The 27206-nt window shown below is 45.1% G+C and overlaps 1 protein-coding gene across 1 annotated transcript in view; it reads right to left on the reverse strand.

Annotated features, from left to right (window-relative positions):
* The window catches only part of LOC309564348 (pendrin-like), a gene marked incomplete at both ends in the record, with an annotated part of 119701 nt that overhangs the window by 39906 nt on the left and 52589 nt on the right, over positions 1–27206 (reverse strand). The window contains 3 exons of the mRNA XM_082268974.1: positions 4624–4706; positions 20284–20436; positions 26206–26370. Of these exons, the coding sequence (XP_082125100.1) occupies positions 4624–4706; positions 20284–20436; positions 26206–26370 (401 nt within the window). The remainder of the gene's footprint in view (positions 1–4623; positions 4707–20283; positions 20437–26205; positions 26371–27206) is intronic.

The following is a 27206-nucleotide window of genomic DNA, read 5'->3' on the forward strand; positions in this document are numbered from 1 at the left end:
GGCAGAATCCCTATGGGTAGAGCTTCAAAGGGAAGGCACGGTGGGGAAGGTAATATTGGGCATATGCTATAGGCCACCCAACCAGAGGGAGGAGGAGGAGGCAGACCTCATTTTACAGATAGGATTGGCAGCAAGGATGGGAAATGTCATTATAATGGGGGACTTTAATTATCCTGATATAGACTGGGCAGAAGGAACCGCGCACTCAGCCAAGGCTAGGCAGTTCCTAAATGTTTTGCAGGACAATTTCATGGGTCAGATGGTGAATGCACCGACAAGAAACAATGTGGTACTTGACCTACTGATTACCAACAATACAGACCTGCTCACGGATATAGAAATACGGGGCAACTTAGGAAACAGTGACCATAGGTCAATAAGTTTCAGTATTAATTACAGTAATAGGAAGCAGAGGGGTAATATAAGGACGCTGAATTTCAAAAGAGCCAATTTCCCAAAACTGCACTCGCTGCTAGAAAATATCAATTGGGATAGAACTCTGGGAACAAAGAACACGGAGGAAAAATTGGAGTGCTTCAAGAGCATACTTAACAAGGGGATTAGTAAAAAAGGTTTGGGGTGCACCCGCGCTATGGATAGCAACACAAATACTGAACCAACAGTTTCAAAACCAGAGTGTGGGGATCAGATGGTTATGCTGCCTCCAACTTACCACAAGGGTAAAGAAATGTGGGGGTTTGGGAGGTGTTGGTATGGGGCGCTACCACCTTGCACAGCGAATTTCTTCGTTATATGTGATCCAAAGATGAAAGTGCACAGTGCTTATTAGTGAGCAGATATTGTGCAAATTTTAAATGTGCAATATAGTGCAAATATAAATTAAAATTATAAAAACGGTAATTATCGTGTATCAATTGGATTGTACCGTGTGTGTATCACTCATCGGATGTAAACAATCATATATAAGTGACCAGTGCAAAAAAGTGCTAAGTGCAATTGAGTGATTTGAACAATAAATACTTTATTGTGGCCTCCTTTGAAAGAGGAAACTGACATCCGTGGTGAATATTACAAAAACACTATGCAGTGTAAAGTGAGAGAGTAAAAAACGCCTTTGCGCGTGTTGAGAGTGAGGAGTGCTAATACCGTGGGTAAAGCACTTACCAATGTCCTCTCCCTTCTCACTCTAGTATACTGTGTCTCCCTTCTCCTGATGCCTGTAAGAGCTGGTTGTTCCGTGCATATAATTGCGCTTGCATCTAGGGAGTCAGTGTACAAAAGACCAAGAGAGCTTCCATTGCGTAGTATAGTACAACATTGAGGGAAAAATTAGCATCGACTCACTGTTAGGAAGTTCACCGTCAGCTTGTTTGGTGTGTCTCCAGTATTCGGCCGCGCGGTACTTCCGCGTTCCACCGGCCGGAGCCACCTAACCGGAAGTGACGTATGACGCTGCTTTGCCGCTCTACGCGTTTCGTCACTGCGACGTCATCTGGGGCGCCCCAGATGACGTCGCAGTGACGAAACGCGTAGAGCGGCAAAGCAGCGTCATACGTCACTTCCGGTTAGGTGGCTCCGGCCGGTGGAACGCGGAAGTACCGCGCGGCCAAATACTGGAGACACACCAAACAAGCTGACGGTGAACTTCCTAACAGTGAGTCGATGCTAATTTTTCCCTCAATGTTGTACTATACTACGCAATGGAAGCTCTCTTGGTCTTTTGTACACTGACTCCCTAGATGCAAGCGCAATTATATGCACGGAACAACCAGCTCTTACAGGCATCAGGAGAAGGGAGACACAGTATACTAGAGTGAGAAGGGAGAGGACATTGGTAAGTGCTTTACCCACGGTATTAGCACTCCTCACTCTCAACACGCGCAAAGGCGTTTTTTACTCTCTCACTTTACACTGCATAGTGTTTTTGTAATATTCACCACGGATGTCAGTTTCCTCTTTCAAAGGAGGCCACAATAAAGTATTTATTGTTCAAATCACTCAATTGCACTTAGCACTTTTTTGCACTGGTCACTTATATATGATTGTTTACATCCGATGAGTGATACACACACGGTACAATCCAATTGATACACGATAATTACCGTTTTTATAATTTTAATTTATATTTGCACTATATTGCACATTTAAAATTTGCACAATATCTGCTCACTAATAAGCACTGTGCACTTTCATCTTTGGATCACATATAACGAAGAAATTCGCTGTGCAAGGTGGTAGCGCCCTTAACAAGGGGATTGACCAGTGCATTTCAAAGGGAAATAAATTTAAAAGAGCAAAACTAAACCCTGGGTGGCTAAACTCCAACATAAAAATGCATATTAGTGCTAAAGAAAAGGCCTTCAAAAAATACAAGACTGAGGGGTCATTGGCAGCATTTAAGCATTACAAAGAGTGTAATAAGAAATGTAAAAACGAAATCAGGGCGGCTAAAATAGAACACGAGAGACATATAGCGGAGGAGAGTAAAAAGAACCCCAAGAAGTTCTTTAAGTATATAAACAGTAAGAAAGCAAGGCCAGAACACATTGGCCCCATAAAAGATGACAAAGGAAATATGGCCACTGCGGACAGAGAAAAGGCGGAAGTGTTAAATAATTTCTTCTCTTCAGTCTTCACAAAAGAATCGGGGGGCTACACGAACCTAGCTTGTAAGGCCAAACTTAACAACACACCTCAGGAAATACCGCCATGGCTAACAGAAGATAGACTTAAAACTAAACTAGAGAAACTTAACATAAATAAATCACCGGGACCGGATGGCTTGCACCCGAGGGTTCTTAAAGAGCTCAGCCAGGTGATTGCCAGACCATTATTCTTGATCTTTAAGGATAGTTTACAGACGGGTATGGTGACAGCTGATTGGAAAAAAGCCAACGTGGTACCAATATTTAAAAAGGGGCCGAGATATATCCCGGGTAACTATAGGCCGGTCAGCCTAACATCTGTAGTCTGCAAGATTTTGGAGGGGATGTCAAGGGACCACATACAAGACTTTAGTAATGAAAACTGTATTATTAGTAGTAATCAGCATGGATTCATGAAAAATCGTTCTTGCCAAACCAATCTATTAACCTTCTACGATGAAGTGAGCTGCCACCTAGATAAAGGAAAGCCTGTGGATGTGGTGTATCTGGACTTTGCAAAGGCCTTTGACACCGTTCCCCACAAACGCTTACTGTACAAACTAAGGAAGGTAGGTATGGACCATAAGGTGAGAACCTGGATAGAGAACTGGCTCCAGGGGAGAGTCCAGAGGGTGATGATTAATGGGGAGTACTCGGATTGGGCGGGTGTGGAATGTGGGGTCCCCCAGGGTTCTGTCCTGGGACCAATCCTGTTTAATTTATTCATAAATGATCTAGAGAGAAGGGATATCTAGTACAATCTCAGTATTTGCGGATGATACTAAACTAAGCTTGCCAATATCTTCTATGCAGGATGTGGAAACCTTACAAGCGGACCTGAACAAAATAACAGGGTGGGCAACTACATGGCAGATGAGGTTTAATGTTGAAAAATGTAAAGTAATGCACTTGGGGGCCAGAAACCAGAAAGCAAGCTACTCACAAGGGGGGGAACCTCTGGGTGAGTCTAGGATGGAGAAAGACTTGGGGGTACTGGTAGACAACAGGCTTGGCAGTGGCATGCAATGCCAACCTGCTGCAAGCAAAGCCAACAGAATACTGGGATGTATAAAAAAGGGGATTCACTCCAGAAATAAAGAGATTATTCTCCCGCTCTACAAGACTCTGGTCCGGCCACATCTGGAGTATGCTGTCCAGTTCTAGGCACCGGTCCTCAGGAAGGATGTGCTGGAATTGTAAGAGTCCAGAGAAGGGCAACAAAAATAATTAGGGGAATGGAGGACATCAGCTATGAGGAAAGACTACAAGCACTGAACTTTTTCTCTCTGGAGAAGAGACGATTGAGGGGGGATATGATATCAATGTACAAATACTGTACTGGCGACCCTAGCATAAGAAACAAACTATTCAGAGAAAGGAGATACAATAAGACACGTGGCCACTCACTAAAAGTAGAGGAAAGGCGGTTTAACCTTAAAATTCGTAAGGGGTTCTTCACTGTAAGAGCAGTAAGGATGTGGAATTCTCTTCCACAAGCAGTCGTATCAGCAGGGAGCATTGATAGTTTCAAAAAACTATTAGATGGGCACCTTAGAGACCACAACATACAGGGGTATACAATGTACGGTTAAAAGCAAACACACACTCACATCATAGATTGAACTGGATGGACTGATGTCTTTTTTCAACCTCACTAACTATGTAACTATGTAACTATGTATATGGGATTGTATGATTTTTTTTTCCTTTGATTAGTTGAACTTGATGGACTTGTGTCTTTTCTTTCAACCAGACTATTAACTTATTAACTATTAACTATTAACTACAGCAGATCAAAAAAATCAGGTCTCCAGCCAGGCCAGAAAGGGCTGCTCTGTGTGGTAGAGCTTTGTAAATCTCAGGACTGGATGGACAGAAATAAAAATTATTTGACAGGTAAATCACCTCCAGTATACTGTATGTAATTCATATGTGCATTTAGCTGTTTGTCTGGAGTATAACTTTAATGTACTGTATAGGAATTTGAACTAACAAAAAGACCAATAAGCTCCCTTACCCACTGGGAATTTTCTTGACGATGCCAGCTCCGTACTTCTTTTCAAAATTCACTCCGTACGACACCCCTGTCGCCACCACCGTCTTATAAAAAGAAAAAGGAAGACAGTCAAGTGTATACATTCCAACATTATATGCTAGGTTGAATACAACAATCAAATCATCATTTAGGTAGCCCTGTCCCAGTAAGGACTGCCAGATATTCACTTTGCGGGTTCCCCCCAATTTCCAGCACACAGTCCCAGCAAATAAAGTTCTAAATTTTTCCCTCTTCAGCTCGCTCCAATAATCAGTCCAGGGGGTATGTGGTTGTTTTTGTTTATTTGATAATTTGGGGATAGGAGAAGGAAATAGTGAGATACTGCATTTTAGCTATGCACAGTGTTGAGGACTCCTATCTTCTGTTGATTCACCCTGCCACTATGGATGAATTGGTAGTAGAGTTGAGCAAACACCTGGATGTCCGGGTTCGGCGGGTTAGGCCGAACTTGAAAAAAAAGTCCGGGTTCGTGACCCGAACTTAACCCGAACTTTTCCCTGATCCCGAACCCCACTGAAGTCAATGGTGACCCGAATTTTTGAGCACTAAAATGACTCTAAAAAAAAAACCTGGAAAGGGCTAGAGGGCTGCAAATGGCAGCAAAATCTTCTTAAGAGCATGGCAAGTGATCTGCAAACAAATGTGGATAGGGAAATAACTTAAAATAACATAAAAAACAGAAAAAATAAAAGGAATCATCCTGATCTAGGAGGACGAGGCCCATATGGAGTAGGAGGTTGAGGTGGCGGTGGATGTGGCGGTGTAGGTGGAAGCGGCGGTGGAGGAGGACGAGGTAGCCAACACTGGTTTTTGTTTTTAATTTTAAATTAGGGTACACCCCAAAAGAGTGAGAAAGATCAAAAATACAACAATGGCTGGGTAAGGCCGGTATACATGTCTATTCTGCACAAGGTACGGACAAGTCCTGTGGGATCCATGCCTGGTTCATTTTAATGAACGTAAGCTTGTCCACATTGGCTCTGGACAGGCTACTGCGCTTGTCTGTTAAACCGCCCCCAGCCATGCTAAATACACGTTCAGATAATACACTGGCTGCAGGGCAGGCCAGCACCTCCAAGGCGTAAAGGGCAAGCTCAGGCCATGTGCCCAGTTTGAAAACCAAGAAGTTGAAGGGGGCAGACCCGTCATTCAGTATGTGTATAGTACGTAAGGAACGGTAAGGAACTGTATATAGTATATGATATATGGCAAGGAACGGTGATGGCGGCAGGGGGGCTTTTTTCCCCCTTCTGGGTTGAGTCTGGCCTTGGAAAAGTTCTGAGGCTTTCTGGTAGGGACGGGGCTGCACTGGTCTTGCCAAGGATCGGGATTCTGAAAAGCCTGTGGTGTATGTGCCCCTGGAGTGGCTGTCCAGGGGTGCCATAATTCACGGTGGATGGCAACACTATGAGTATGGCACCAAGGACACTGCACTGCCTACACACATTTTTCACACCTGCCTCTAGGGCCGGGCCTTTTGGTCAGGAGTCAGGATCAGAGGAATTTTTTATTCCTGGCCGAAGGGCCTGCCATAGTATTGCAACGTGGCACTAACCTTGCACTTCTCCACTATCCCTTTCCCCACTTTTATGTGTTGTGTGTCTCACATTCTGTGTTTTTTATTGTGGCGGTACACTTTATTTTGCACAGCATGATTAGTAGGGTGTAGGTCCTTGGGCCTGTCCCTGAAAGTCTTGGGAGGGGGTGGATATGGCCTTCTGGCTTGGTTCGCCCTCTCTCATGGGGTCCCTCTTTGGGAGAGCCCCACCTAGTACTTGGGGTGGTCTGTTTCAGCAGACTTCCAAATGAACGGGGCTGCCTGGTTTCGGCCAGGTTAGCCAGTGTAAGTACCCCAGTCTCTGTCCTGCACAGGGTTAGGGACCATGTGTACACCCTATGCACTTTTTGTGTTTCACTTTTTTGGAGTGCACTTTTTTATGCACCCATCGGGTGATAGTCTGAGTGTGTTCACAAACCCCACGGGCTTTTAAAAAAAAAAATAGCTGGCGGTCCTGGTTGTTGTGGCGTGCCGACAAAGCTTTTCCACATTTCATACATGCTAACCCTGCCTTCTGAGGTGCTGGCGGTGCCCTGGCTGCGTTGGCGACCTCCTCCTCCTCTGCCTTCGCCTTGTGCTACCACTGTGCCCCCACTGTCAGGTGGGAATGCCACCAGCATCGATTCTCGACCTTTTGGCTAAGATCAAGTGTAGTATCTGTTGTTAACAGTTATCCGGGTGCCACCCTGCTGTGAACATGGTTCCTCCTCCTCCATCTCCTCCTCCTCATCCCCCACCTCGTCATCCTCCAGAACAGTGCCCTTGCTGGACAATTGTGTACCTGGCGTTTGTGGGTGCAGGAACCCACCCTCAAAGCCACTTGTGAATGACTGCCCTGAAAGCCTTGGAAATTATCACTGCTCCAGATGCGGAGGTGGTAGAGGATGAGGAAGCGGAGTAGGAGGAGTTAGCAACAGGAGTCAAACTGAAGCGCCCTGCAATCCTCAGTGGTGGAAGGAGATGCGCCAAAAACATTTAAAGGGTGTATCTCACAGTAACATAATCAGCAAACGCTGCAAAATTTTCCCCTAAATGGGTGTTTATTGAAAAGCAGAATAGAACAACAGTATCTAAAAGGGTGTATCTCACACGTACAGATACAGACTAGGCCGCAATTTAATATCTTTCTTTCCCCTAAATGGGTGTTTATTGAATAGCAGAATAGAACAACAGTATCCAAAGGGTGTATCTCACACGTACAGATACAGACTAGGCCACAATTTAATATCTTTCTTTCCCCTAAATGGGTGTTTATTGAATAGCAGAATAGAACAACAGTATCCAAAGGGTGTATCTTGCACGTACAGATACAGACTAGGCCGCACTTTAATATCTTTCTTTCCCCTAAATGGGTGTTTATTGAATAGCAGAATAGAACAACAGTATCCAAAGGGTGTATCTCACAAGTACAGATACAGACAAGGCCGCAATTTAATATCTTTCTTTCCCCTAAATGGGTGTTTATTGAATAGCAGAATAGAACAACAGTATCCAAAGGGTGTATCTCACAAGTACAGATACAGACTAGGCCGCAATTTAATATCTTTCTTTCCCCTAAATGGGTGTTTATTGAATAGCAGAATAGAACAACAATATCCAAAGGGTGTATCTCACACGTACAGATACAGACTAGGCCGCAATTTAATATCTTTCTTTCCCCTAAATGGGTGTTTATTGAATAGCAGAATAGAACAACAGTATCCAAAGGGTGTATCTCACACGTACAGACACAGACTAGGCCGCAATTTAATATTTTTTTCCCTAAATGGGTGTTTATTGAATAGCGGCTTAGAACAACAGTGTACAAAGGGTGTATCTCACAGTAACATATGCAGACTAGGCTGCAATTTCATATTTTTTCCCTAAATGGGTTTTTATTGAAAAGCGGAATAGAACAACAGTATCCAACGGGTGTATCTCACAGTAAAATATGCAGACTAGGCCGCAATTTAATTTTTTCCCCTAAATGGGTGTTTATTGAATAGCAGAATAGAACAACAGTATCCAACGGGTGTATCTCACAGTAACGTATGAATGAAAATTTTTTATTTTTCCCTTTAATTGGTGATTTTTGAAGAGCAGATTAGAAGAGCAGTGTCTAAATACTGTATCTCACAGTAAAATATGAATGAAAAAAGGTTGTTGTTTTTTAAATCCAGATTAAGCAGACACATCCTCCACCTCGTCATCCTCCAGAACTGTGCCCTTGCTGGAAAATTTTGTACCTGGCGTTTGTGGGTGTAGGAACCCACCCTCGAAGCCACTTGTGAATGACTGGCCTGAAAGCCTTGAAAATGATCACTGCTCCAGATGCGGAGGTGGTAGAGGATGAGGATGAGGAAGAGGAGTAGGAGGAGTTAGCAACAGGAGTCAAACTGAAGCACCCTGCAATCCTTGTGGTGGAAGGAGATGCGCCAAAAAAATTTAAAGGGTGTATCTCACAGTAACATAATCAGCAAACGCTGCAAAATTATTAATTTTCCCCTAAATGGGTTTTTATTGAATAGCAGAATAGAACAACAGTATCCAAAGGGTGTATCTCACACGTACAGATACAGACTAAGCCGCAATTAAATATATCTTTCTTTCCCCTAAATGGGTGTTTATTTAATAGCGGAATAGAACAACAGTATCCAAAGGGTGTATCTCACACGTACAGATACAGACTAGGCCGCAATTTAATATCTTTCTTTCTCCTAAATGGGTGTTTATTGAATAGCAGAATAGAACAACAATATCCAAAGGGTGTATCTCACACGTACAGATACAGACTAGGCCGCAATTTAATATCTTTCTTTCCCCTAAATGGGTGTTTATTGAATAGCAGAATAGAACAACAGTATCCAAAGGGTGTATCTCACAAGTACAGATACAGACTAGACTGCAATTTAATATCTTTCTTTCCCTAAATGGGTGTTTATTGAATAGCAGAATAGAACAACAGTATCCAAAGGGTGTATCTCACACGTACAGATACAGACTAGGCCGCAATTTAATATTTTTTCCCTAAATGGGTTTTTATTGAAAAGCAGAATAGAACAACAGTATCCAACGGGTGTATCTCACAGTAAAATATGCAGACTAGGCCGCAATTTAATTTTTTTTCCCTAAATGGGTGTTTATTGAATAGCGGAATAGAACAACAGTATCCAACGGGTGTATCTCAGAGTAACGTATGAATGAAAATTTTTTATTTTTCCCTTTAATTGGTGATTTTTGAAGAGCAGATTAGAACAGCAGTGTCTAAACACTGTATGTCACAGTAAAATATGAAGGAAAAAAGTTTTTTTTCTTTAAATCCAGATTAAGCAGACACATATGTACTGAGCTTGCATTACATGGCTGCTACACACCGCACGCCGCCCACCGCCCACCTAAGAGACTGATAAAAGTTTTTTTTTTCTCCCTCCTCCTCACTGGGCTCAGGTCAGGGCAAAAAGATTGTGCACTGCACCTCTACACAATAAAATCGATGTAGATCGCTCTCTTTCCCTGAAAGCAATCTCCAGCCTGCCCCTACAATAATCTCCTATCTCTCCCTCAGCAGCATCAGGAACCTGACCCTACAGAAGTTAGAGCAGAGTGACGTGTGGCGCTATGTGACTCCAGCTTATAGAGGCTTTTGTCACATGCTGCACTGGCCAATCACAGCCATGCCATTAGTAGGCATGGCTGTGATGGCTTCTAAGGGCACACTAGTTAAACGCTTGTTGATTGGCTGCCCTGCAGCTGTTGAAACCGCGCCATTAAAACCACACCAAAACATTAAAACCGCACCAAAACATGAAATAAAAATTACAGAACAACGGACTGTATCCCAAATATACAGTAAAATGTTCGGGTCCGGGTACCGAACACCCAAAAGTCCGGTATGATCCCGAACAATACAGTCCGTGTTCGCTCAACCCTAATTGGTAGTTGAGTTTCTTCTCCCAAGACAACTCACTGAATAGACATTTATCTTCAGGACACTCTCCCTAGCATCTTCTTTCTTTTAACCTATTGACACCCGTCCACTGACTATCCTACAAGCAGGGGCGGTCCCCCTCAGGTCAGGCCCCTTGACACGAGTCCCTGTACTTACGATACTGTGGCCCCAGGGTCTGCAGTGTCTCCCCTCTCAGTCAGTGTTCCTGGACCTCTGGGTTCAGCTCCTCTAAACCATTCCTCAGGCCCTCAGGACGACCTTCTGCGACCTCATGGCACCTCTACAGAGGAGAAGGCGGCTGCCTCCTCCCTCTGGGACTCCGCTCTCCAGCCAAAGACCCCACAGCGCATGTGCTCCTGGCTTTTATACAGTATCCCAGAATGCACCGAGGTGACATGCCCTCTGCCAATCACCAGGACTGTATCAAAAGCCTATGCACCCATTCGTCAGGTTTCCTCCCACTGTCCAACATGCCTCCCTATTGAACCAGTGTGAAACACTCTCTAGACTGAATGAATCGCATACTGAGCACAACAAGCAGACCTCACTAACAGATCCTGCTCTCTGGTAGGCAGAAAGCAATATAGATTTACCTTCAGCCCCTCTGGTAAGCAGACAGAGCTCAAAACTATACTCTCTCACTAGCACCTACCTAGGATGGTGCTACATTTACAACAATTTATCTTAGAGCTTTCTGTCCTTCCTTGTATGAGCGGGGTTTGCCTCCTATGAGATCAGTGGTGTATTTTAGATTCTCATAGGAGGGGAACCCTACTGTAAACTGTGCATGTGCCGATTGTAGGGTTCCGCTCCTTGAGAATCTATTGCCAGCTGCCTGCTGATTTGTGATCTGGCTGAGGCTATAGCACTGGGACAGGCAAGGGAGAGGCTGCATAGTTATATATGGACATTGCCCTGATGTTGAATCTGGTGGCAGGCAACGGTGGCAAGTGACACGCTGCATCTGGTTACAGGCTTTGGTGGCAAGTGACATGTTGCATCTGGTTGCAGGCAATGGTGGCAAGTGACACGCTGCTTTTGGTTGCAGGCAACAGTGGCAAGTGGCACACTGCATCTGGTTGCAGGCTTTGGTGGCAAGTGACATGCTGCATCTGCTGGCAGGCAATGGTGGCAAGTGACATGCTGCATCTGGTTGCAGGCTTTGGTGGCAAGTGACATGCTGCATCTGGTTGCAGGCAACAGTGGCAAGTGACACGCTGCATCTGGTTGCAGGCAATGGTGGCAAGTGACATGCTGCATCTGGTGGCAGGCAATGGTGACAAGTGATGTGCTGCATCTGGTGGCAGGCAATGGTGTCAAGTGACGTGCTTCATCTGGTGGCAGGCAATGGTGACAAGTGACATGCTGCATCTGGTGGCAGGCAACAGTGGCAAGTCACACACTGCATCTGGTGGCAGGCAATGGTAGCAAGTGAAACACTGAATTGGTTGCAGACTTTGGTGGCAAATGACATGCTGCATCTGGTCGCAGGCTTTGGTGGCAAGTGACACGCTGCATCTTGTTGCACGCAACGGTGGCAAGTGACACACTGCATCTGGTGGCAGGTGATCGCTGCAAGTGACACGATGCATCTGGTGGCACGCAACAGTGGCAAATTACATGCTGCATCTGGTTGATGGCTTTGGTGGCAAGTGACACGCTGCATTTTGTTGCACGCAATGGTGGCAAGTGACACGCTACATCTGGTTGCAGGTGTCAGTGGCAAGTGACACGCTGCATCTGGAGGAGAGCAACAGTGGAAGTGATAAGCTACATTTGGTGGCAGATGCTGGTGGCAAGTGACACGCTGCATCTGGTGGCAAGTGGCAGTGGCAAGTGACATGCTGCATCTGGTTGCAAGCTTTGGTGGCAAGTGACACGCTGCATCTGGTTGCAGGCTTTGGTGGCAAGTGAGACGTTGCATCTGGTTGCAGGCATCGGTGGCAAGTGACACGATGCATCTGGTTGCAGGCGTCGGTGGCAAGTGACATGCTGCATCTGCTGGCAGGCAACGGTAGCAAGTAACACGCTGCATCTGGTGGCAGGCAACAGTGGCAAGTGGCAAGTGACACGCTGCATCTGGTGGCAGGTGTCAATGGCAAGTGACACTCTACATCTGGTGGCAAATAACATGCTGCACCTGGTTGCAGGCGTCGGTGGCAAGTGATACACTGCATCTGTTGGCAGGCAAGGGTGGCAAGTGACACGCTGCATCTGGTGGCAGGCAAGGGTGGCAAGTGACACACTGCATCTGCTGGCAGGCAACGGTGACAAGTGAAACACTGCATCTAGTGGCAGGCCTCAGTGACAAGAGACACACTGCATCTGATGGTAGGCATCGGTGGCAAGTGACATGCTGCATCTGGTGGCAGGCCTCGGTGGCAAGTGACACGCTGCATCTGGTGGCAGGCAACGGTGACAATTGACACACTAAATCTGGTGGTAGGCATCGGTGGCAAGTGACACATTGCATCTGGTGGCAGGCCTCAGTGGCAAGTGACACGCTGCATCTGGTGGCAGGCAACGGTGACAAGTGACACACTGCATCTGGTGGTAGGCTTTGGTGGCAAGTCTGGTTGCAGGCTTTGGTGGCAAGTGACACGCTGCATCTGGTTGCAGGCGTTGGTAGCAAATAACACGCTACATCTGATTGCAGGCATCAGTGGCAAGTGGCAAGTGACACGCTCCATCTGGTGGCAGGCAATAGTATCGAGTAACACAATGCATATGATGGCAGGCAACAGTGGCCAGTGACACGCTGCATCTGGTGGCAGGCAACAGTGGCAAGTGGCAAGTGACACGCTGCATCTGGTGGCAGGTGTAAATGGCAAGTGACATGCTACATCTGGAGGCAGGCAACGGTGGAATGTGACACTCTACATCTGGTGGCAAATAACAAGCTGCATCTGGTTGCAGGCGTCGGTGGCAAGTGATACACTGCATCTGTTGGCAGGCAAGGGTGGCAAGTGACACACTGCATCTGTTGATAGGCATCGGTGGCAAGTGACACGCTGCATCTGGGGGCAGGCAACGGTGACAAGTGACACACTGCATCTGGTGGTAGGCTTTGGTGGCAAGTCTGGTTGTAGGCTTTGGTGGCAAGTGACACGCTGCATCTGGTTGCAGGCGTTGGTAGCAAATAACACGCTACATCTGATTGCAGGCATCAGTGGCAAGTGGCAAGTGACACGCTCCATCTGGTGGCAGGCAATAGTATCGAGTAACACAATGCATCTGATGGCAGGCAACAGTGGCCAGTGACACTCTGCATCTGGTGGCAGGCAACAGTGGCAAGTGGCAAGTGACACGTTGCATCTGGTGGCAGGTGTAAATGGCAAGTGACATGCTACATCTGGAGGCAGGCAACGGTGGAATGTGACACTCTACATCTGGTGGCAAATAACATGCTGCATCTGGTTGCAGGCGTCGGTGGCAAGTGATACACTGCATCTGTTGGCAGGCAAGGGTGGCAAGTGACACACTGCATCTGTTGATAGGCATCGGTGGCAAGTGACACGCTGCATCTGGTGGCAGGCCTCGGTGGAAAGTGACACGCTGCATCTGGTGGCAGGCAAGGGTGGCAAGTGACACACTGCATCTGCTGGCAGGCAACGGTGACAAGTGAAACACTGCATCTAGTGGCAGGCCTCGGTGACAAGAGACACACTGCATCTGATGGTAGGCAAGGGTGGCAAGTGACATGCTGCATCTGGTGGCAGGCAACGGTGACAATTGACACACTGCATCTGGTGGTAGGCATCGGTGGCAAGTGACACATTGCATCTGGTGGCAGGCCTCAGTGGCAAGTGACACGCTGCATCTGGTGGCAGGCAACGGTGGCAAGTGACACACTGCATCTGGGGGCAGGCAACGGTGACAAGTGACACACTGCATCTGGTGGTAGGCTTTGGTGGCAAGTCTGGTTGCAGGCTTTGGTGGCAAGTGACACGCTGCATCTGGTTGCAGGCGTTGGTAGCAAATAACACGCTACATCTGATTGCAGGCATCAGTGGCAAGTGGCAAGTGACAAGCTCCATCTGGTGGCAGGCAATAGTATCGAGTAACACAATGCATATGATGGCAGGCAACAGTGGCCAGTGACACGCTGCATCTGGTGGCAGACGTCGGTTGCAAGTGACACGCTGCATCTGGTTGCAGGTGTCAATGGCAAGTGACACGCTACATCTGGTTGCAGGCAACGGTGGAATGTGACACTCTACATCTGGTGGCAAATAACATGCTGCATCTGGTTGCAGGCATCGGTGGCAAGTGATGCACTGCATCTGGTGGCAGGCAAGGGTGGCAAGTGACACACTGCATCTGGTGGTAGGCTTTGGTGGCAAGTCTGGTTAAAGGCTTTGGTGGCAAGTGACACGTTGCATCTGGTTGCAGGCGTCGGTAGCAAATAACACGCTACATCTGATTGCATCAGTGGCAAGTGACACGCTCCATCTGGTGGCAGGGAACAGTGGCAAGTGACAGGCTGCATCTGGTGGCAGGCAACAGTGGCAAGTGACACGCTGCATCTGGTGGCAGGCAACAGTGGCAAGTGACAAGCTGCATCTGGTGGCAGGCGTCAGTGGCAAGTGACATGCTGCATCTGGTGGCAGGAAACAGTGGCAAGTGGCAAGTGACAAACTGCATCTGGTGGCAGGCATCGGTGGCAAGTGACACACTGCATCTGGTGGCAGGCAATGGTGACAAGTGACACACTGCATCTGGTGGCAGGTGTCGCTGGTAAGTGACACGCTGCATCTGGTGGCAGGCATCGGTGGCAAGTGACACACTGCATCTTTTGGCAGGCAATGGTGACAAGTGATACACTGCATCTAGTGGCAGGCAATGGTGACAAGTGACACACTGCATCTGGTGGCAGGCGTCGCTGGTAAGGGACACACTGCATCTGGTGGCAGGCATCGGTGGCAAGTGACATGCTGCATCTGGTGGCAGGATACAGTGGCAAGTGACAAGCTGCATCTGGTGGCAGGCATCGGTGGCAAGTCACATGCTGCATCTGGTGGCAGGCAATGGTGGCAAGTGACACACTGCATCTGGTGTCAGGCAATGGTGACAAGTGACACACTGCATCTGGTGGCAGGCAATGGTGACAAGTGACACACTGCATCTGGTGGCAGGCAATGGTGACAAGTGACACGCTGCATCTGGTGGCAGGCAATGGTGACAAGTGACACACTGCATCTGGTGGCAGGCATCGGTGGCAAGTGACACACTGCATCTGTTGGCAGGCAACGGTGGCAAGTAACACACTGTATCTGGGGGCAGGCAATGGTGACAAGTGACACACAGCATCTGGTGGCAGGTGTCGCTGGTAAGTGACACGCTGCATCTGGTGGCAGGGGTCGTTGGTAAGTGACATGCTCAGGGTTCCCACTGATTCTGCATTATGGTGAGTTGAATTATTTATTTATATATTACAATGAAATAATAGTGCAGAACCACCCCCAAAAGAGCCGCTTGGTAAGTTTGGGTGTTCTGTTCCACAAGAACAACCTCAGTCCCTCTGGCACACCTGGTTGAATAAAATCACTGCAAGCACGAGTAACAACACAACTGTAAAATACCTTTCGCCTGGCTGTAAGGTATTGCCAATAAATAAAAACACACACAAACACCCAGTTAGTGATAAACACGCTTAATCTATACATACGAATTAGCATAAATGGTATTGTAAGCAGAATTTAACCCACAGCAGGCAAATTAGGACACAGGCTGCTAAAAGGGGTAAAAGAACTACCCAAGTAGAGAAGGGAAAAGGAAAAGTACAATTCTATATCATTAACCAGAATCAATGTATTGTGGCAGTACCTGGAAAGCTTCTAAAATGGCGGATAAATAGCCTTTTAAGACAAAATGGTGGATTCTGTGGTACTACAGAGACCATGACAGTCAAAGCTGCGCATTTGAGGCCTCCACCTTCTCCCTCATATTTTTCTTCTTTAGCCCTTCCAAGGACTAACGAGAATACAAATAATGAGAATACAGATAAGAGTGAAGGCCATGGATGTAATTGCTACACACAGATGTTCAGTGAGGATTTCTATTGTATTACTGTCAAGCTAGTTAGGAAAATATGTATCTGTGATGTAACTGCTGTTTCATATATGTGATGTACATGCTTTTTCTCTCACTTAGCAAGCGGGCATGAGCCTGGCTAAGCCATTTTCGCTAGCGAATAAAAAGGATTGATTCCGATGAGTCCAAGAAATTCATTCTGGGTTTCAATTTATTTGCTGCAACAGTATCGGTTAGCAAGTCAGCAATGAACATTGTATAATAACTCTACATGCGTTCAGAAAGATAATTGGTTTTGAGAGCACTCAATGAACAGACATGGATCTGATACCACTTTAACTAGCAAGCAGGATGGACCCTTAGGGTGGTTCAGATTAGGGGCAGACCTCAGTCCTAAGTCTTCACCGGATAAGCGTTGGAGCTCATTGACCCGCATTGCGGTTCTCAGTAACGCCTACAGGCAGTATCAGGGCTATGGGATATAGCAGGTTAATCAGTTCTCTATGACTCAGTCTATAACAGCAGTAGCAAGTAATGAGCGCAATGCCCGCTCACCAGACCCAGCAACACAACAGTATTGATCCCTCCAGCTGGACGTTCTCTCACTCTGGGTTGCTCTGGGCAACTCCGGTCTGTAGTGCAGTGGCTCAGTCTCTCTCTGGTGGTAGTGTTGGGCAGCGTGGTCCACCCTCTACTTTGATGACGAATGTCAGTACCCTCCTCTCATCCCTCTCTCCTCCGGCAGCACTGTTACCTCTTTCTTGGGCTTCAGGCTATATCCCCCTTCCCTTTCTCTGCAGGGCATGCTGGGCTATAGTTTTCTTCCCCTCAATTAAAATGGAGTCTCCTGGGATTACATGTCCCAAGGTGCACTTGTCCTGACTGCTCATTGGTCTCTTGCTGCAGCCAATAGGGAGGTAAGGGAAGGAACCGAACAGTGGTGAGTGGGGACTATACAGATCCGGCTGTTTACTGTCATCTCTCTCACTGCTAACAGGTAGGGAAAGGGGACAGAGACAGTAAGCAGCTCTCCTCATCCCCATCACAGGTCTACATTCTGCAAAAAAAAAAAAAATCACCACACGCTACAATAGAAATTATGCACTTCAATCATCCTGACATCATATCATCCATGGTGTCAAGATGATTAAAGCGCTAACATCAGCCATTTCCCCAACAAATCATGCCCATCACAAATAAACACCCCCTAGCCACCCCCACCCCCAATCTGCAAAACTAGTCCTCAGTGCCAAAAAGGTTCGGGACAGCTGGCTTATAGGACACCACTTCCCAGGTGTGCCGCATTTTGAGCCCGGTACTGTTGAGCTTGTACCGGGCCCCACCAATCCAGCAGTCCAAGTCACCCCTCTCCCAATGACACATCCCATGGTTGCTATGGGATACAGGAGACATTCTCTCTCTCTTCTTCTCCAACCACCGTGCTTTCTGTCTTATTCACTTGAGGTACCCCATACATCTCTCCCGTGACTCCAGGCTGGGTCCCTAGGCACTCTGTGCTACGTGTCCAGTCCCAGAATGCAGGGAGTCCGTCACTAGTGAAGGGGACAAGCACAACACCCCTTCGCTACCAGAGGAACCATCAAGTTAGCCAATAAGCCAGGAGACGGGTGACTGGCAGCCTTGCAAGTGACATAAATACTGTAGTCCTTAGCAACAACACATTAACTTCCAATGGACAGTACTCTGTGTGTTAGACCCATGTATCGCATCTTCCTCTAGCTTAGTCCCCTTGATGTGTTGCAAGCCCTGTTCTTTAGAAACGCTGTGCATTCACCTATTTGAGAGATTTCAGACCAGGCAATTACCAGTAACTTTACTGAAAAAAGGTAAACATACATGAAAAAAGATATTCTAGTATCCATAAGGTAATCATACCTGAATAACAGCAAGTCCATGGTCCTTTAGAGACAAGTGTCCATTAAGGCAAATATTCCACAAGGTAGTCCATAAAGGCAATATTTACACTGCTGGCATTTAAGGGTCCATAGAGCCCTCAGATTCCCAGGCCCTCAAGGAACCCCGACTGTCTCCCCATGGGGGCACAGACCGACAGTCTTTGTAACCGTCTACATCTTGACTGTGTTTCCCAGCAGCTCTCCCTCCCAGGGCATTTCAGTGAGTCCTTTTTGTGTGGAGTATTCTACTGTGAGGTGTGTCAATGACAGTCTAGACTCCCAGGAAGAGGGTTGGAAGACACTGGTCGTCATTTAGTTCTTGAGAGAACAGACACTTAACAACATCGGAGAAAAAGTGAGTCCTTCAGTGAGAGCTGACCAAACGATTTTTATTTTTTTCTAATGCCGGAGTTCCACTTTACTTGCTCAAGTGCCCTGAGAAATAGCTAAAAAGCCACAACATACAGGTGCATCTCATAAAATTAGAATATCATCAAAAAGTTTATTTATTTTAGGCTTCATGCTTCAATCTGCTGACCAGCTTTATGGAGATGCTGGTTTCATTTTCCAGCAGGACTTGGCACCTGCCCAAACTGCCAAAAGTACCAATACCTGGTTTAATGATCATGATATGACTGTGCTTGATTGGCCAGCAAACTCGCCTGACCTAAACCCCATAGAGAATCTGTGGGGTATTGTCAAGAGGAAGATGACCAGACCCAACAATGCAGATAAGCTGAAATCCACTATCAAAGCTACCTGGGCTTCCATAACACCTCAGCAGTGCCCCAGGCTGATCGCCTCCATGCCACGCCGCATTGATACAGTAATTCCTAATGCAAAAGGAGCCGCGACCAAGTGTCCACATGCAATCAATTGCTCAATATGCGTAGAAAACTGGAAAATATTGATAGCAATAGTTTGTCAATGCAGCAATACAAGATGTGAGAGGTACTAATAGGACATCCACCCAGGTGATAAATCAACAAAAACAGAGTCAATTCCAAGCCACCATATACTGCCTGTGGAACGCATGAGTCACTTCCGGTTCCGGGTCGGCGATGCCGGGACTATGCACATAGGTGCTATCGTTAATTTTCCTTAGAGAAAAGACTACTTAAGGGTGATGACGATGGACGCCGGGCTATGCCTCCTTTGAGAACGTCAGAATGACGAAATGCATCAGGAGGGGCTAGCTGAGCGTCTTACGTCACACCCGGAAGTCTAAGCATGGCCATCTTTTTGATTTGCAGAAGGAACACTGCGGGACAGGCATAGGCTGATTACTATCTGCTATGATATGTGCTTGTTATACATCGAATGGGTGAGTGCATAATTGTGTGTATACCCAAATAAAGGTTGTTTAAAGATAATGCACTATGGGCCTGTCCCTTTTGTTTAATATCCCCCAATACATGTGAGATATGGCACCTATGGGATTCTGAATAGGATTGTACAACAACACCTTGACTGCGGAAGCGCTGGGAGCTGTATGACTCAGTGAAAGGCTGCAGTGGTCCTTAACCACTCACTGCTCCAGACCCACCATTGTCTGGTAAGAGGCAGTATATGGTGGCTGGGAATTCACTCTGTCTTTGTTGATTTATCACCTGGGTGGATGTCCTATTAGTACCTCTCACATCTTGTATTGCTGCATTGACAAACTATTGCTATCAATATTTTCCAGTTTTCTACGCATATTGAGCAACTGATTGCATGTGGACTATTGGGACTTTTCCTTCACTAGTTTCAGCGCAACTCTATTTTTGATATATACAGATTTACATACCAGTGTTTTGAGTTTGCTGCTATAAAGGAGCTGGTATTTATTGTACTTTATACTATACTATACATGGACATACTTTTCAGTAAGCCAACAATTCTGTATTAAAAATCCTTTTTTTTTTTATTGGTCTTATGTAATATTCTCTCTTTCTGAGATACTGAATTTTGGGTTTTCACTAGCTGTAAGCCATAATCATCAAAATAAAAAGAAAGAAATGCTTGAAATATAACTCTCTGTGTGTAAGACATCTATATAAAATATATGAGTTTCACTTTTTGAATTGAATTACCGAAATAAATGAATGTTTTGATGATATTCTAGTTTTATGAGATGCACCTGTATTATTGTTTTGGTCAAAACCAAAGTACAGGATGAAATTCAGGTCCATTTCTCCACTCACCACAATGATTTCTATCGGAATCGGAACTCGGAGTTTATGCTTGAACCGTTCATTTATCTCCTTCACCACGACACATACGATGAAGGCCAGAAGGCCAGCGATTAAATCACAAATATTGGTTTTTGCAATGTTCTTAAAGATGTCTATAATGGTCTGAAAAGACAAAATGGTAATGCATTTTATAAAGTTGTAAGGTCTTGTAACATTAAAACCAATAGACATCCAATTTTCTTTTTATATTCTAACCTGCACTAAAAAAATACCAGCTGGACAAAATGCAGGTTTATCAAAGATATGTCCCATCTGAACTTGATCATCTTCTGCAATGCCTCTTGCTGCACCAAGGCCTAATTCATGTTACATAGTTACATAGTTACATAGTAGGTGAGGTTGAATAAAGACAATAGTCCATCCAGTTCAATCTGTGTAGGTGTGCGTGGCCGTAATCATCTCTCATACCCCTGAATGTTCTGATCCTTGAGATGTAAGTTTAAGAGTCTTTTGAAAGTCACCATACTACCCGCAGAAACCACCTCTTGTGGTAGAGAATTCCACAATCTTGTAGCCCTAACAGTAAAGAACCCCCCTCGTTGCCTGACGTTAAAACGCTTCTCCTCTAATCGCATTGTATGTCCTCGAGTCCTCATGCAATTCCTTCAAATTAACAGCTTTTTTTCTAAGCTGAGATCCCCATTAAGATATTTATAAATTGCTATCATGTCCCCTCTCTTCTCCAGGGAAAATAAATCGAGCGATTGCAGCCGCTCTTCATAGTTAAGGTCCTCCAACCCCCTAATCAGTTTAGTTGCCCTTCTCTGGACTCTCTCCAGCTCCAACACATCCCTCCTGAGGACTGGCGACCAGAACTGGACAGAATACTCATGTGTTATTGCTAATTTATGAAAGAATATCTAAAGCCAAACCATTAGACCCGGTTCACACTACTCCGACTTGGGACGCAACTTGTACGACCTCAAGTCGCCCCAAGTCGCTTATCATTACAAATTCAATGTAAATGAATGAGAGCCATCTTAATATGCGCTGCTGAAGTCGCTCTGACTTCAGAAAAGGTTCCTGTACTACTTCAAGGCGACCTCTATTTGACTTGTGCACATAGACTTCAATCGTAGTTGCCTCTAAGTCGGATCCTTATCTATTTTCAAGCGACTGTGATCAGACTTTCCAGGAAGAAGAAAAAGATTACCCAGGCATTCCCCACAGACAAAGTCGCCTATCATTTAAGTCTCTTCAAACTCTCTTCAAAGTTTCTTCAAAAGTCTCTTCAAAGTCGGCTAAAAAGTCGCTCCTTCATGGGGCGACTTTCTGGTCGCGGTAGTGTGAACCGACTCTTAGGATTGATTTACTAAAACTGAAGAGTGCATCTCTGGTGCAGCTGCGCATGGTAGCCAATCAGCTTCTAACTTGAGCTTGTTCAATTAAGCTTTGACAAAAAAAACTGGAAGCTGATTTTGCACCAGATTTTGCACACTCAAGTTTTAGTAAATCAACCATGTTGTTCTCCTTTTAGGATAGACTGAGGAATTCTATATCCTCCTAGACAGCTGGCACTAAAATCAAATGTCACCCAATTTCTCATCTATCCCTTTTCTAGTTACAACTGTAAAATTTCAGATTGTCCCAGTTAGAGTGTTCATCAGGACAGAATAGGGAAGTTGAGACAAAGACAGTAATGAAAATTTAGAAGGTGAAAAAACAACATCAAAGTCTGAATTTAGGAGTCCAAATTGTATTTATTTTGTCACAGAAATCCAAAGATAACAAGCTAGAGAGTTTCAGGGTGTAAAGGTTTACCCCTTTACCAGGGCCTAAACTGCCGGTGTGTTGGACTCATCTAGTTAGGCTGCAACGATTAAGTTTTTGCCTTCACTGTAGTGAGTGGAGCAGTGATTGATTGTGTTGGTCTGTTCAGTGTTTCCTGAGCTGAGAGTTTGATTACTCCCACCTGCCTCTGAAAGAAGTTTCCTGAGCATAGGGTCAAGAGATTGAAAGGATCAGTGGAATATTTATCATGCCCCAGCCAATTTCTGGAAGGAGGCATTCAGAAGGTGGCTGGGGAAGTGATAAATGTTTAGGAGGCCGGAGCAGAATGTTCTTTTCCTTTTAGCGAGTGTTTCAGTCCCCTGGGGGGCTTATGCACCTGGGAGATAGTTAGAGAGACAAGAGACTGCAGTCTGGGCCTCAGCAGTTGCTGGGCTGAGTGTCTGGAGAGGATTGCCAACAGGTGATTGATAAAGGGCACTGCACTGAAGTCCTGGTCTGGTCTGGAGAAAGATCTTGTTATCCCCCTCACTGGGGATCTACAGTAACTGTGGATGCTGGGTGGCAGACAGCTCCTGGGACACTGTGAGTAAAGACCTTGCTAGGGACTATTAGTTGTGCAAGTGCCATAGGTTACTATATAGACTGTTGCAGTGGGGTCCTAAATATACTGACCATTCCCTGCTACCTCCAGAAAAGCTTCTTTTTGAAGATTAGAGAGAAGTTTGTCCTCCTATAGGGGGGCGACAGAAGCAAGGACAGGAACACTTGACAGCTGGTGGACAACACCTTGTACACCCACTCTGTGGCTGGGGATAGGTCATGGGCTGTTGACGAGGCAGCAATGTTCCTTGATACTACCTTGCTACCCCTCATTGACCATTTAATTTGAAAACATCACTCCTGCTGTCTCTTTTGGGGTCTAAATGGCCGAGTTGGTCTTTCCTACTGATCTATACCCGCTTTGAAGTGACTGGTTCTATTTATCTACACCAGACATACAACATTATACCTCTCTGGACGCTAAGCAGTGAATGTCAGGGATTGGTCTACCAGTACCATCTATCAGCACTATCTTACCACCTGTTACTGTGGTTTTGCAATATTGGAAACATCCTTTTCTTTCATTACCCCCTCACTGCATTCAAGCTTGGGTCATACTTCATGATCTTATAGTGCTTGCCTAAGGTGTCTTACTTCTTACCTGTCACCTGTGTCCGCCCAAAGGCCACTCTTGCCATACACATATTGGAGAAGCACTTTCCTGATTAATTTTGGTCCTGATGAAGCTTATCGCGAAACGCGTTGACCTCTAATTAGATAGACTCTCCAAAGTCAAGTATTTTTATATCCTTGACCTCTAATCAGATAGACTCTCCAAGTCCAGTATTTGTATATCTTTGTACTGGCATGGCCTGTGGCCATTTTTTATTTTAACTATGTATTGAACTTTTGTGTTCAGTATTGAAAGTTATTACCTCTTACTATATAATTTTAGATTGTGTTGAATAAAAATATTTTCTTTTAATTGTGTGTGCAATGTCTATCATATGATGTGCCTTTGAAAGTCCGGTTTTCTCTTGTCCAGTTGGGTTTCCAACTGACATTTCTCTTTTTTCTTTGTCCTCCTATTGTTGCTACTGATCAGTTTGTAATATCCTGTGACCCTAAACCCTTCTCCTGTTTAAGTTCTTCAGCAATAAATACTAAAAAGACATCCATCCAAAATTGATCCAGTGCTGTGCACGAGAGATGAGGGAGTAGGGGTCCGGGTAAAGCCCCACTGTCTGTCAATAGACACAGGCAGCAGGGCTTGAGAAGGAGCCCACATGAGTACCCCCTTAGAAATCGGCTTGCTAGGGGGATACTCGGCAGAGGGGAGGAGGAACGCCCGTGGGGGACCCGAGAAGAGGATGTTGCTGTTTGTTCTTTAAAAAAGAATAGTGAAGGTTGAATATCACTTTAAGACCTCCCAGGAAACTATTGTTCCTTAAGTGGGACTTGCCTATAGTACTTGAAGCTCTATCAGGGCCTCACTTCTATCCTACATAATTGGCTACACCCTGCAATCTAACCCTGAAGACTGTATTTCTTGTTGCCACAACTTCTGCCAAAAAGGTGTCAGAGCTGCAGGCTTTGTACTCAAGGAAAAGAGTGATGCTAAGCACCCTGCTCCTGCGCTCAAAACCAGGTCCTCAGGCCATTTCAATCTAGAAACCCACACTTGGCATCCCGTATGGCTAAGCCTTGCTGCCCCCTATGACCGGGGTGGTCAAAAACACTGAAAAACTGGTCTCGGTCATGGCCCTCAGGCTCTGAGGAAGAGGCAAGGCCTCGAAACTCGTCAGCCCTCCGTCTACATGAGACATTGGACTTTTCCATTTGATGCTGTTCTTTGGAATTGATATGCTGATCTACCACGCATGTTTGTGAGTTGATTTTAAACAATTGTTATTAAAAAGCTTGCTGAGGATAATGCGCTAGGCTGGTGCGCCCTTTCTTTGTATTTGTACTCAAGGAGCCTAACCTAACCTTTCACTCGTATAGAGTACTGCTTTTATCCCTAGGTTGTCTTCTTCCTTCCACTTACCCAGCATGTCGATTTACCATATTTATTTGGTGAAGCAGGAGAACCACATCCCCTGTCTGTCGATGTAACTCTGATGGCCTAATTGACAGCAGGGTCAGTCAGCATCAACACATACAATCATCTCCTGGATCGCTAAGATGATTAAAAATCCTACTCTTCACAAGACTTTCCATTTTCTGGAAGACAAGAGCACATTCACCTAGGGCAGGGGCAACTCTATGAACAGAGCAGTACCGAGTGTCTCCTGAGGCTTTTTTGCAAGTCAGCAACATGGCCCTCCCGGATAACCTTCATTACGCTTTATTAGGTGAACCCGGCTCAGCTCACGACAGTAGAATTTCAAAACTAGTATAGAAAGGTGTTAAATGACTGTATCCTACAGTCATAAAACCAACGACAAATGGGACTTTAAAGGCAGTGATATGTCTGGCATAAAACAGATAATCAAAAACCAAAACAGTTAAAAATATAAGTTTTATTAAATAACAGATTGATTGAACATAAATCATAGATGCAAAAAGGAGCATCAAATATAGGGTCACCAGGGTCCGACATGTTTCGCCAATGTAGTGGGCTTCATCGGGGACCAAGGATAATAGTGACCTCTCAAATGGCTCACTGATTCAAATATTGAGATATTTGAATCAGTGAGCCATTTGAGAGGTCACTATTATCCTTGGTCCCCGATGAAGCCCACTACATTGGCGAAACATGTCGGACCCTGGTGACCCTATTATTGTATCTCTTGGTTCAGAGTATTCTTATCGTGCGTAATTTATGTACACTATTTTAATATTTGATGCTCCTTTTTGCATCTATGATTTATGGTCAATCAATTTGTTATTTAATAAAACCTATATTTTTAACTGTTTTGGTTTTTGATTATCTGTTTTATGCCAGACATATCACTGCCTTTAAAGTCCCATTTCTCGGTGGTTTTATGACTGTAGGATATGGTCATTTAACACCTTTCTATACTAGTGTTGCATTAGGGATGTGGCAGTGATTGCTGGCTGAGGGTGAACCAGTGTCGGTCTTTTAAATTATTTTACGAGTAGAATTTCAAAAGTTTGTTGTGCAGGAGCATACTTATACTAATAATCAATACAATTCTTTTCTTGGGCTCTCCCATCTGGCGAGTTAGTTCCCATTGTATGCTGCAGAAAATTGTATACTTACCTTTCTTTAAATTTCCTTTCCTGGTGCATCTTCATGGCAGCATTTAGATTCCCACCCAAATGGTGAGAGCTACAGAAAATGCTGCAAGTCCGGTCTGTCTATGATTTATAGTTAACCAGTCCTATCAGGCTTTGCGAATGGAGCTAAAACCATTGTATGCTGCTATGAAGATACCCTAGGAAAAAAAAATTACAGAAAAGTGAGTATACACTTTTCCTTTTTTGTGACAGCTTTCAATGGACAAGCAGAGAAAGGGAAAAGATAAAAGATCATATGTCCACATTAGCTTCATCCCAGATGGGTATTAAAAGTACATCTGTCTTCCGAACTTGTGTAATTTGAATGGTAAAATCCTTTAGAGGTCAAATACTTACATATATAATTGACAGCACTCCATTGTAATTCCCTGCTGGGACATTCAGAAGTTGTTTCACTTGCGACACAAAGACCTGAAAGGCTGCAGCGGTTGTGAAGCCACCAACCAATGGTTCTCCAAGATATCGAACTATGAACCCGATCTGCAACACACCTAGTAAGAGCTGTAGAAAGAAGAAATAAATAAATTAAATCTACTCTTGTTAAAAATGTTTTAATTGAAAATAGGTGGGAAAAGCAATTTATATGAGGGCTGTACCAAAAGTGATCCTAACACTCTTGTATTAAATTGTATTAAAAACACGGTATTGCTGCGCTAAAAAAGTGTTAATAAAAAAAAACCATATCATAAAGGGAAGCAGCCACACTAATCTGGAGAATAGCAGATTAAACAAGAATAAAACAATAACTGTGCCGCTAAACCCTGATAAAAGTCCCAAATGAATGAGCCAAAGGTAGTCCTTGAGATACAGCTTCACACTGAAGATAGATGGAATAGCCTCAGAATCGAAGAACCGCCACCAAAAGCACTCCAATCACACCACTGCTTACCAGATTAAGTTGATCCCCATAACAGAGATCACATGAGCCCAAACAATATGTATTGGAACAGGTACTCCCACTCACTGGTCCCGGACTGGCAGACTCAACAAATGGTGCGATATGGAACACAAAAGCATGGACACTTACATAGCGTAGACTGCTAGAAATTTATTTCCATGTGATTAAAATTGCACTTACAATGTTAAAAAGACGATCTCCGCATCTCAAATAAGTTTGACGACGTCTTTTGATGACGAAACGCGTCGGGTGGCGCTCTTGGTGACGCACGCTACAGCGTGGAGGAGACGTGGCGGCCATCTTTTTGGTTGTCCATACGAGGAACGCCGAGCAACACCGAAGGGAGGTCCATTAAACTTATTTGAGATGCGGAGATCGTCTTTTTAACATTGTAAGTGCAATTTTAATCACGTGGAAATACATTTCTAGCAGTCTACGC

This window comes from Pelophylax lessonae, assembly GCF_965119305.1.
Source record: "Pelophylax lessonae genome assembly, chromosome: 9".
NCBI classification, from domain to species: Eukaryota; Metazoa; Chordata; class Amphibia; order Anura; family Ranidae; genus Pelophylax; species Pelophylax lessonae.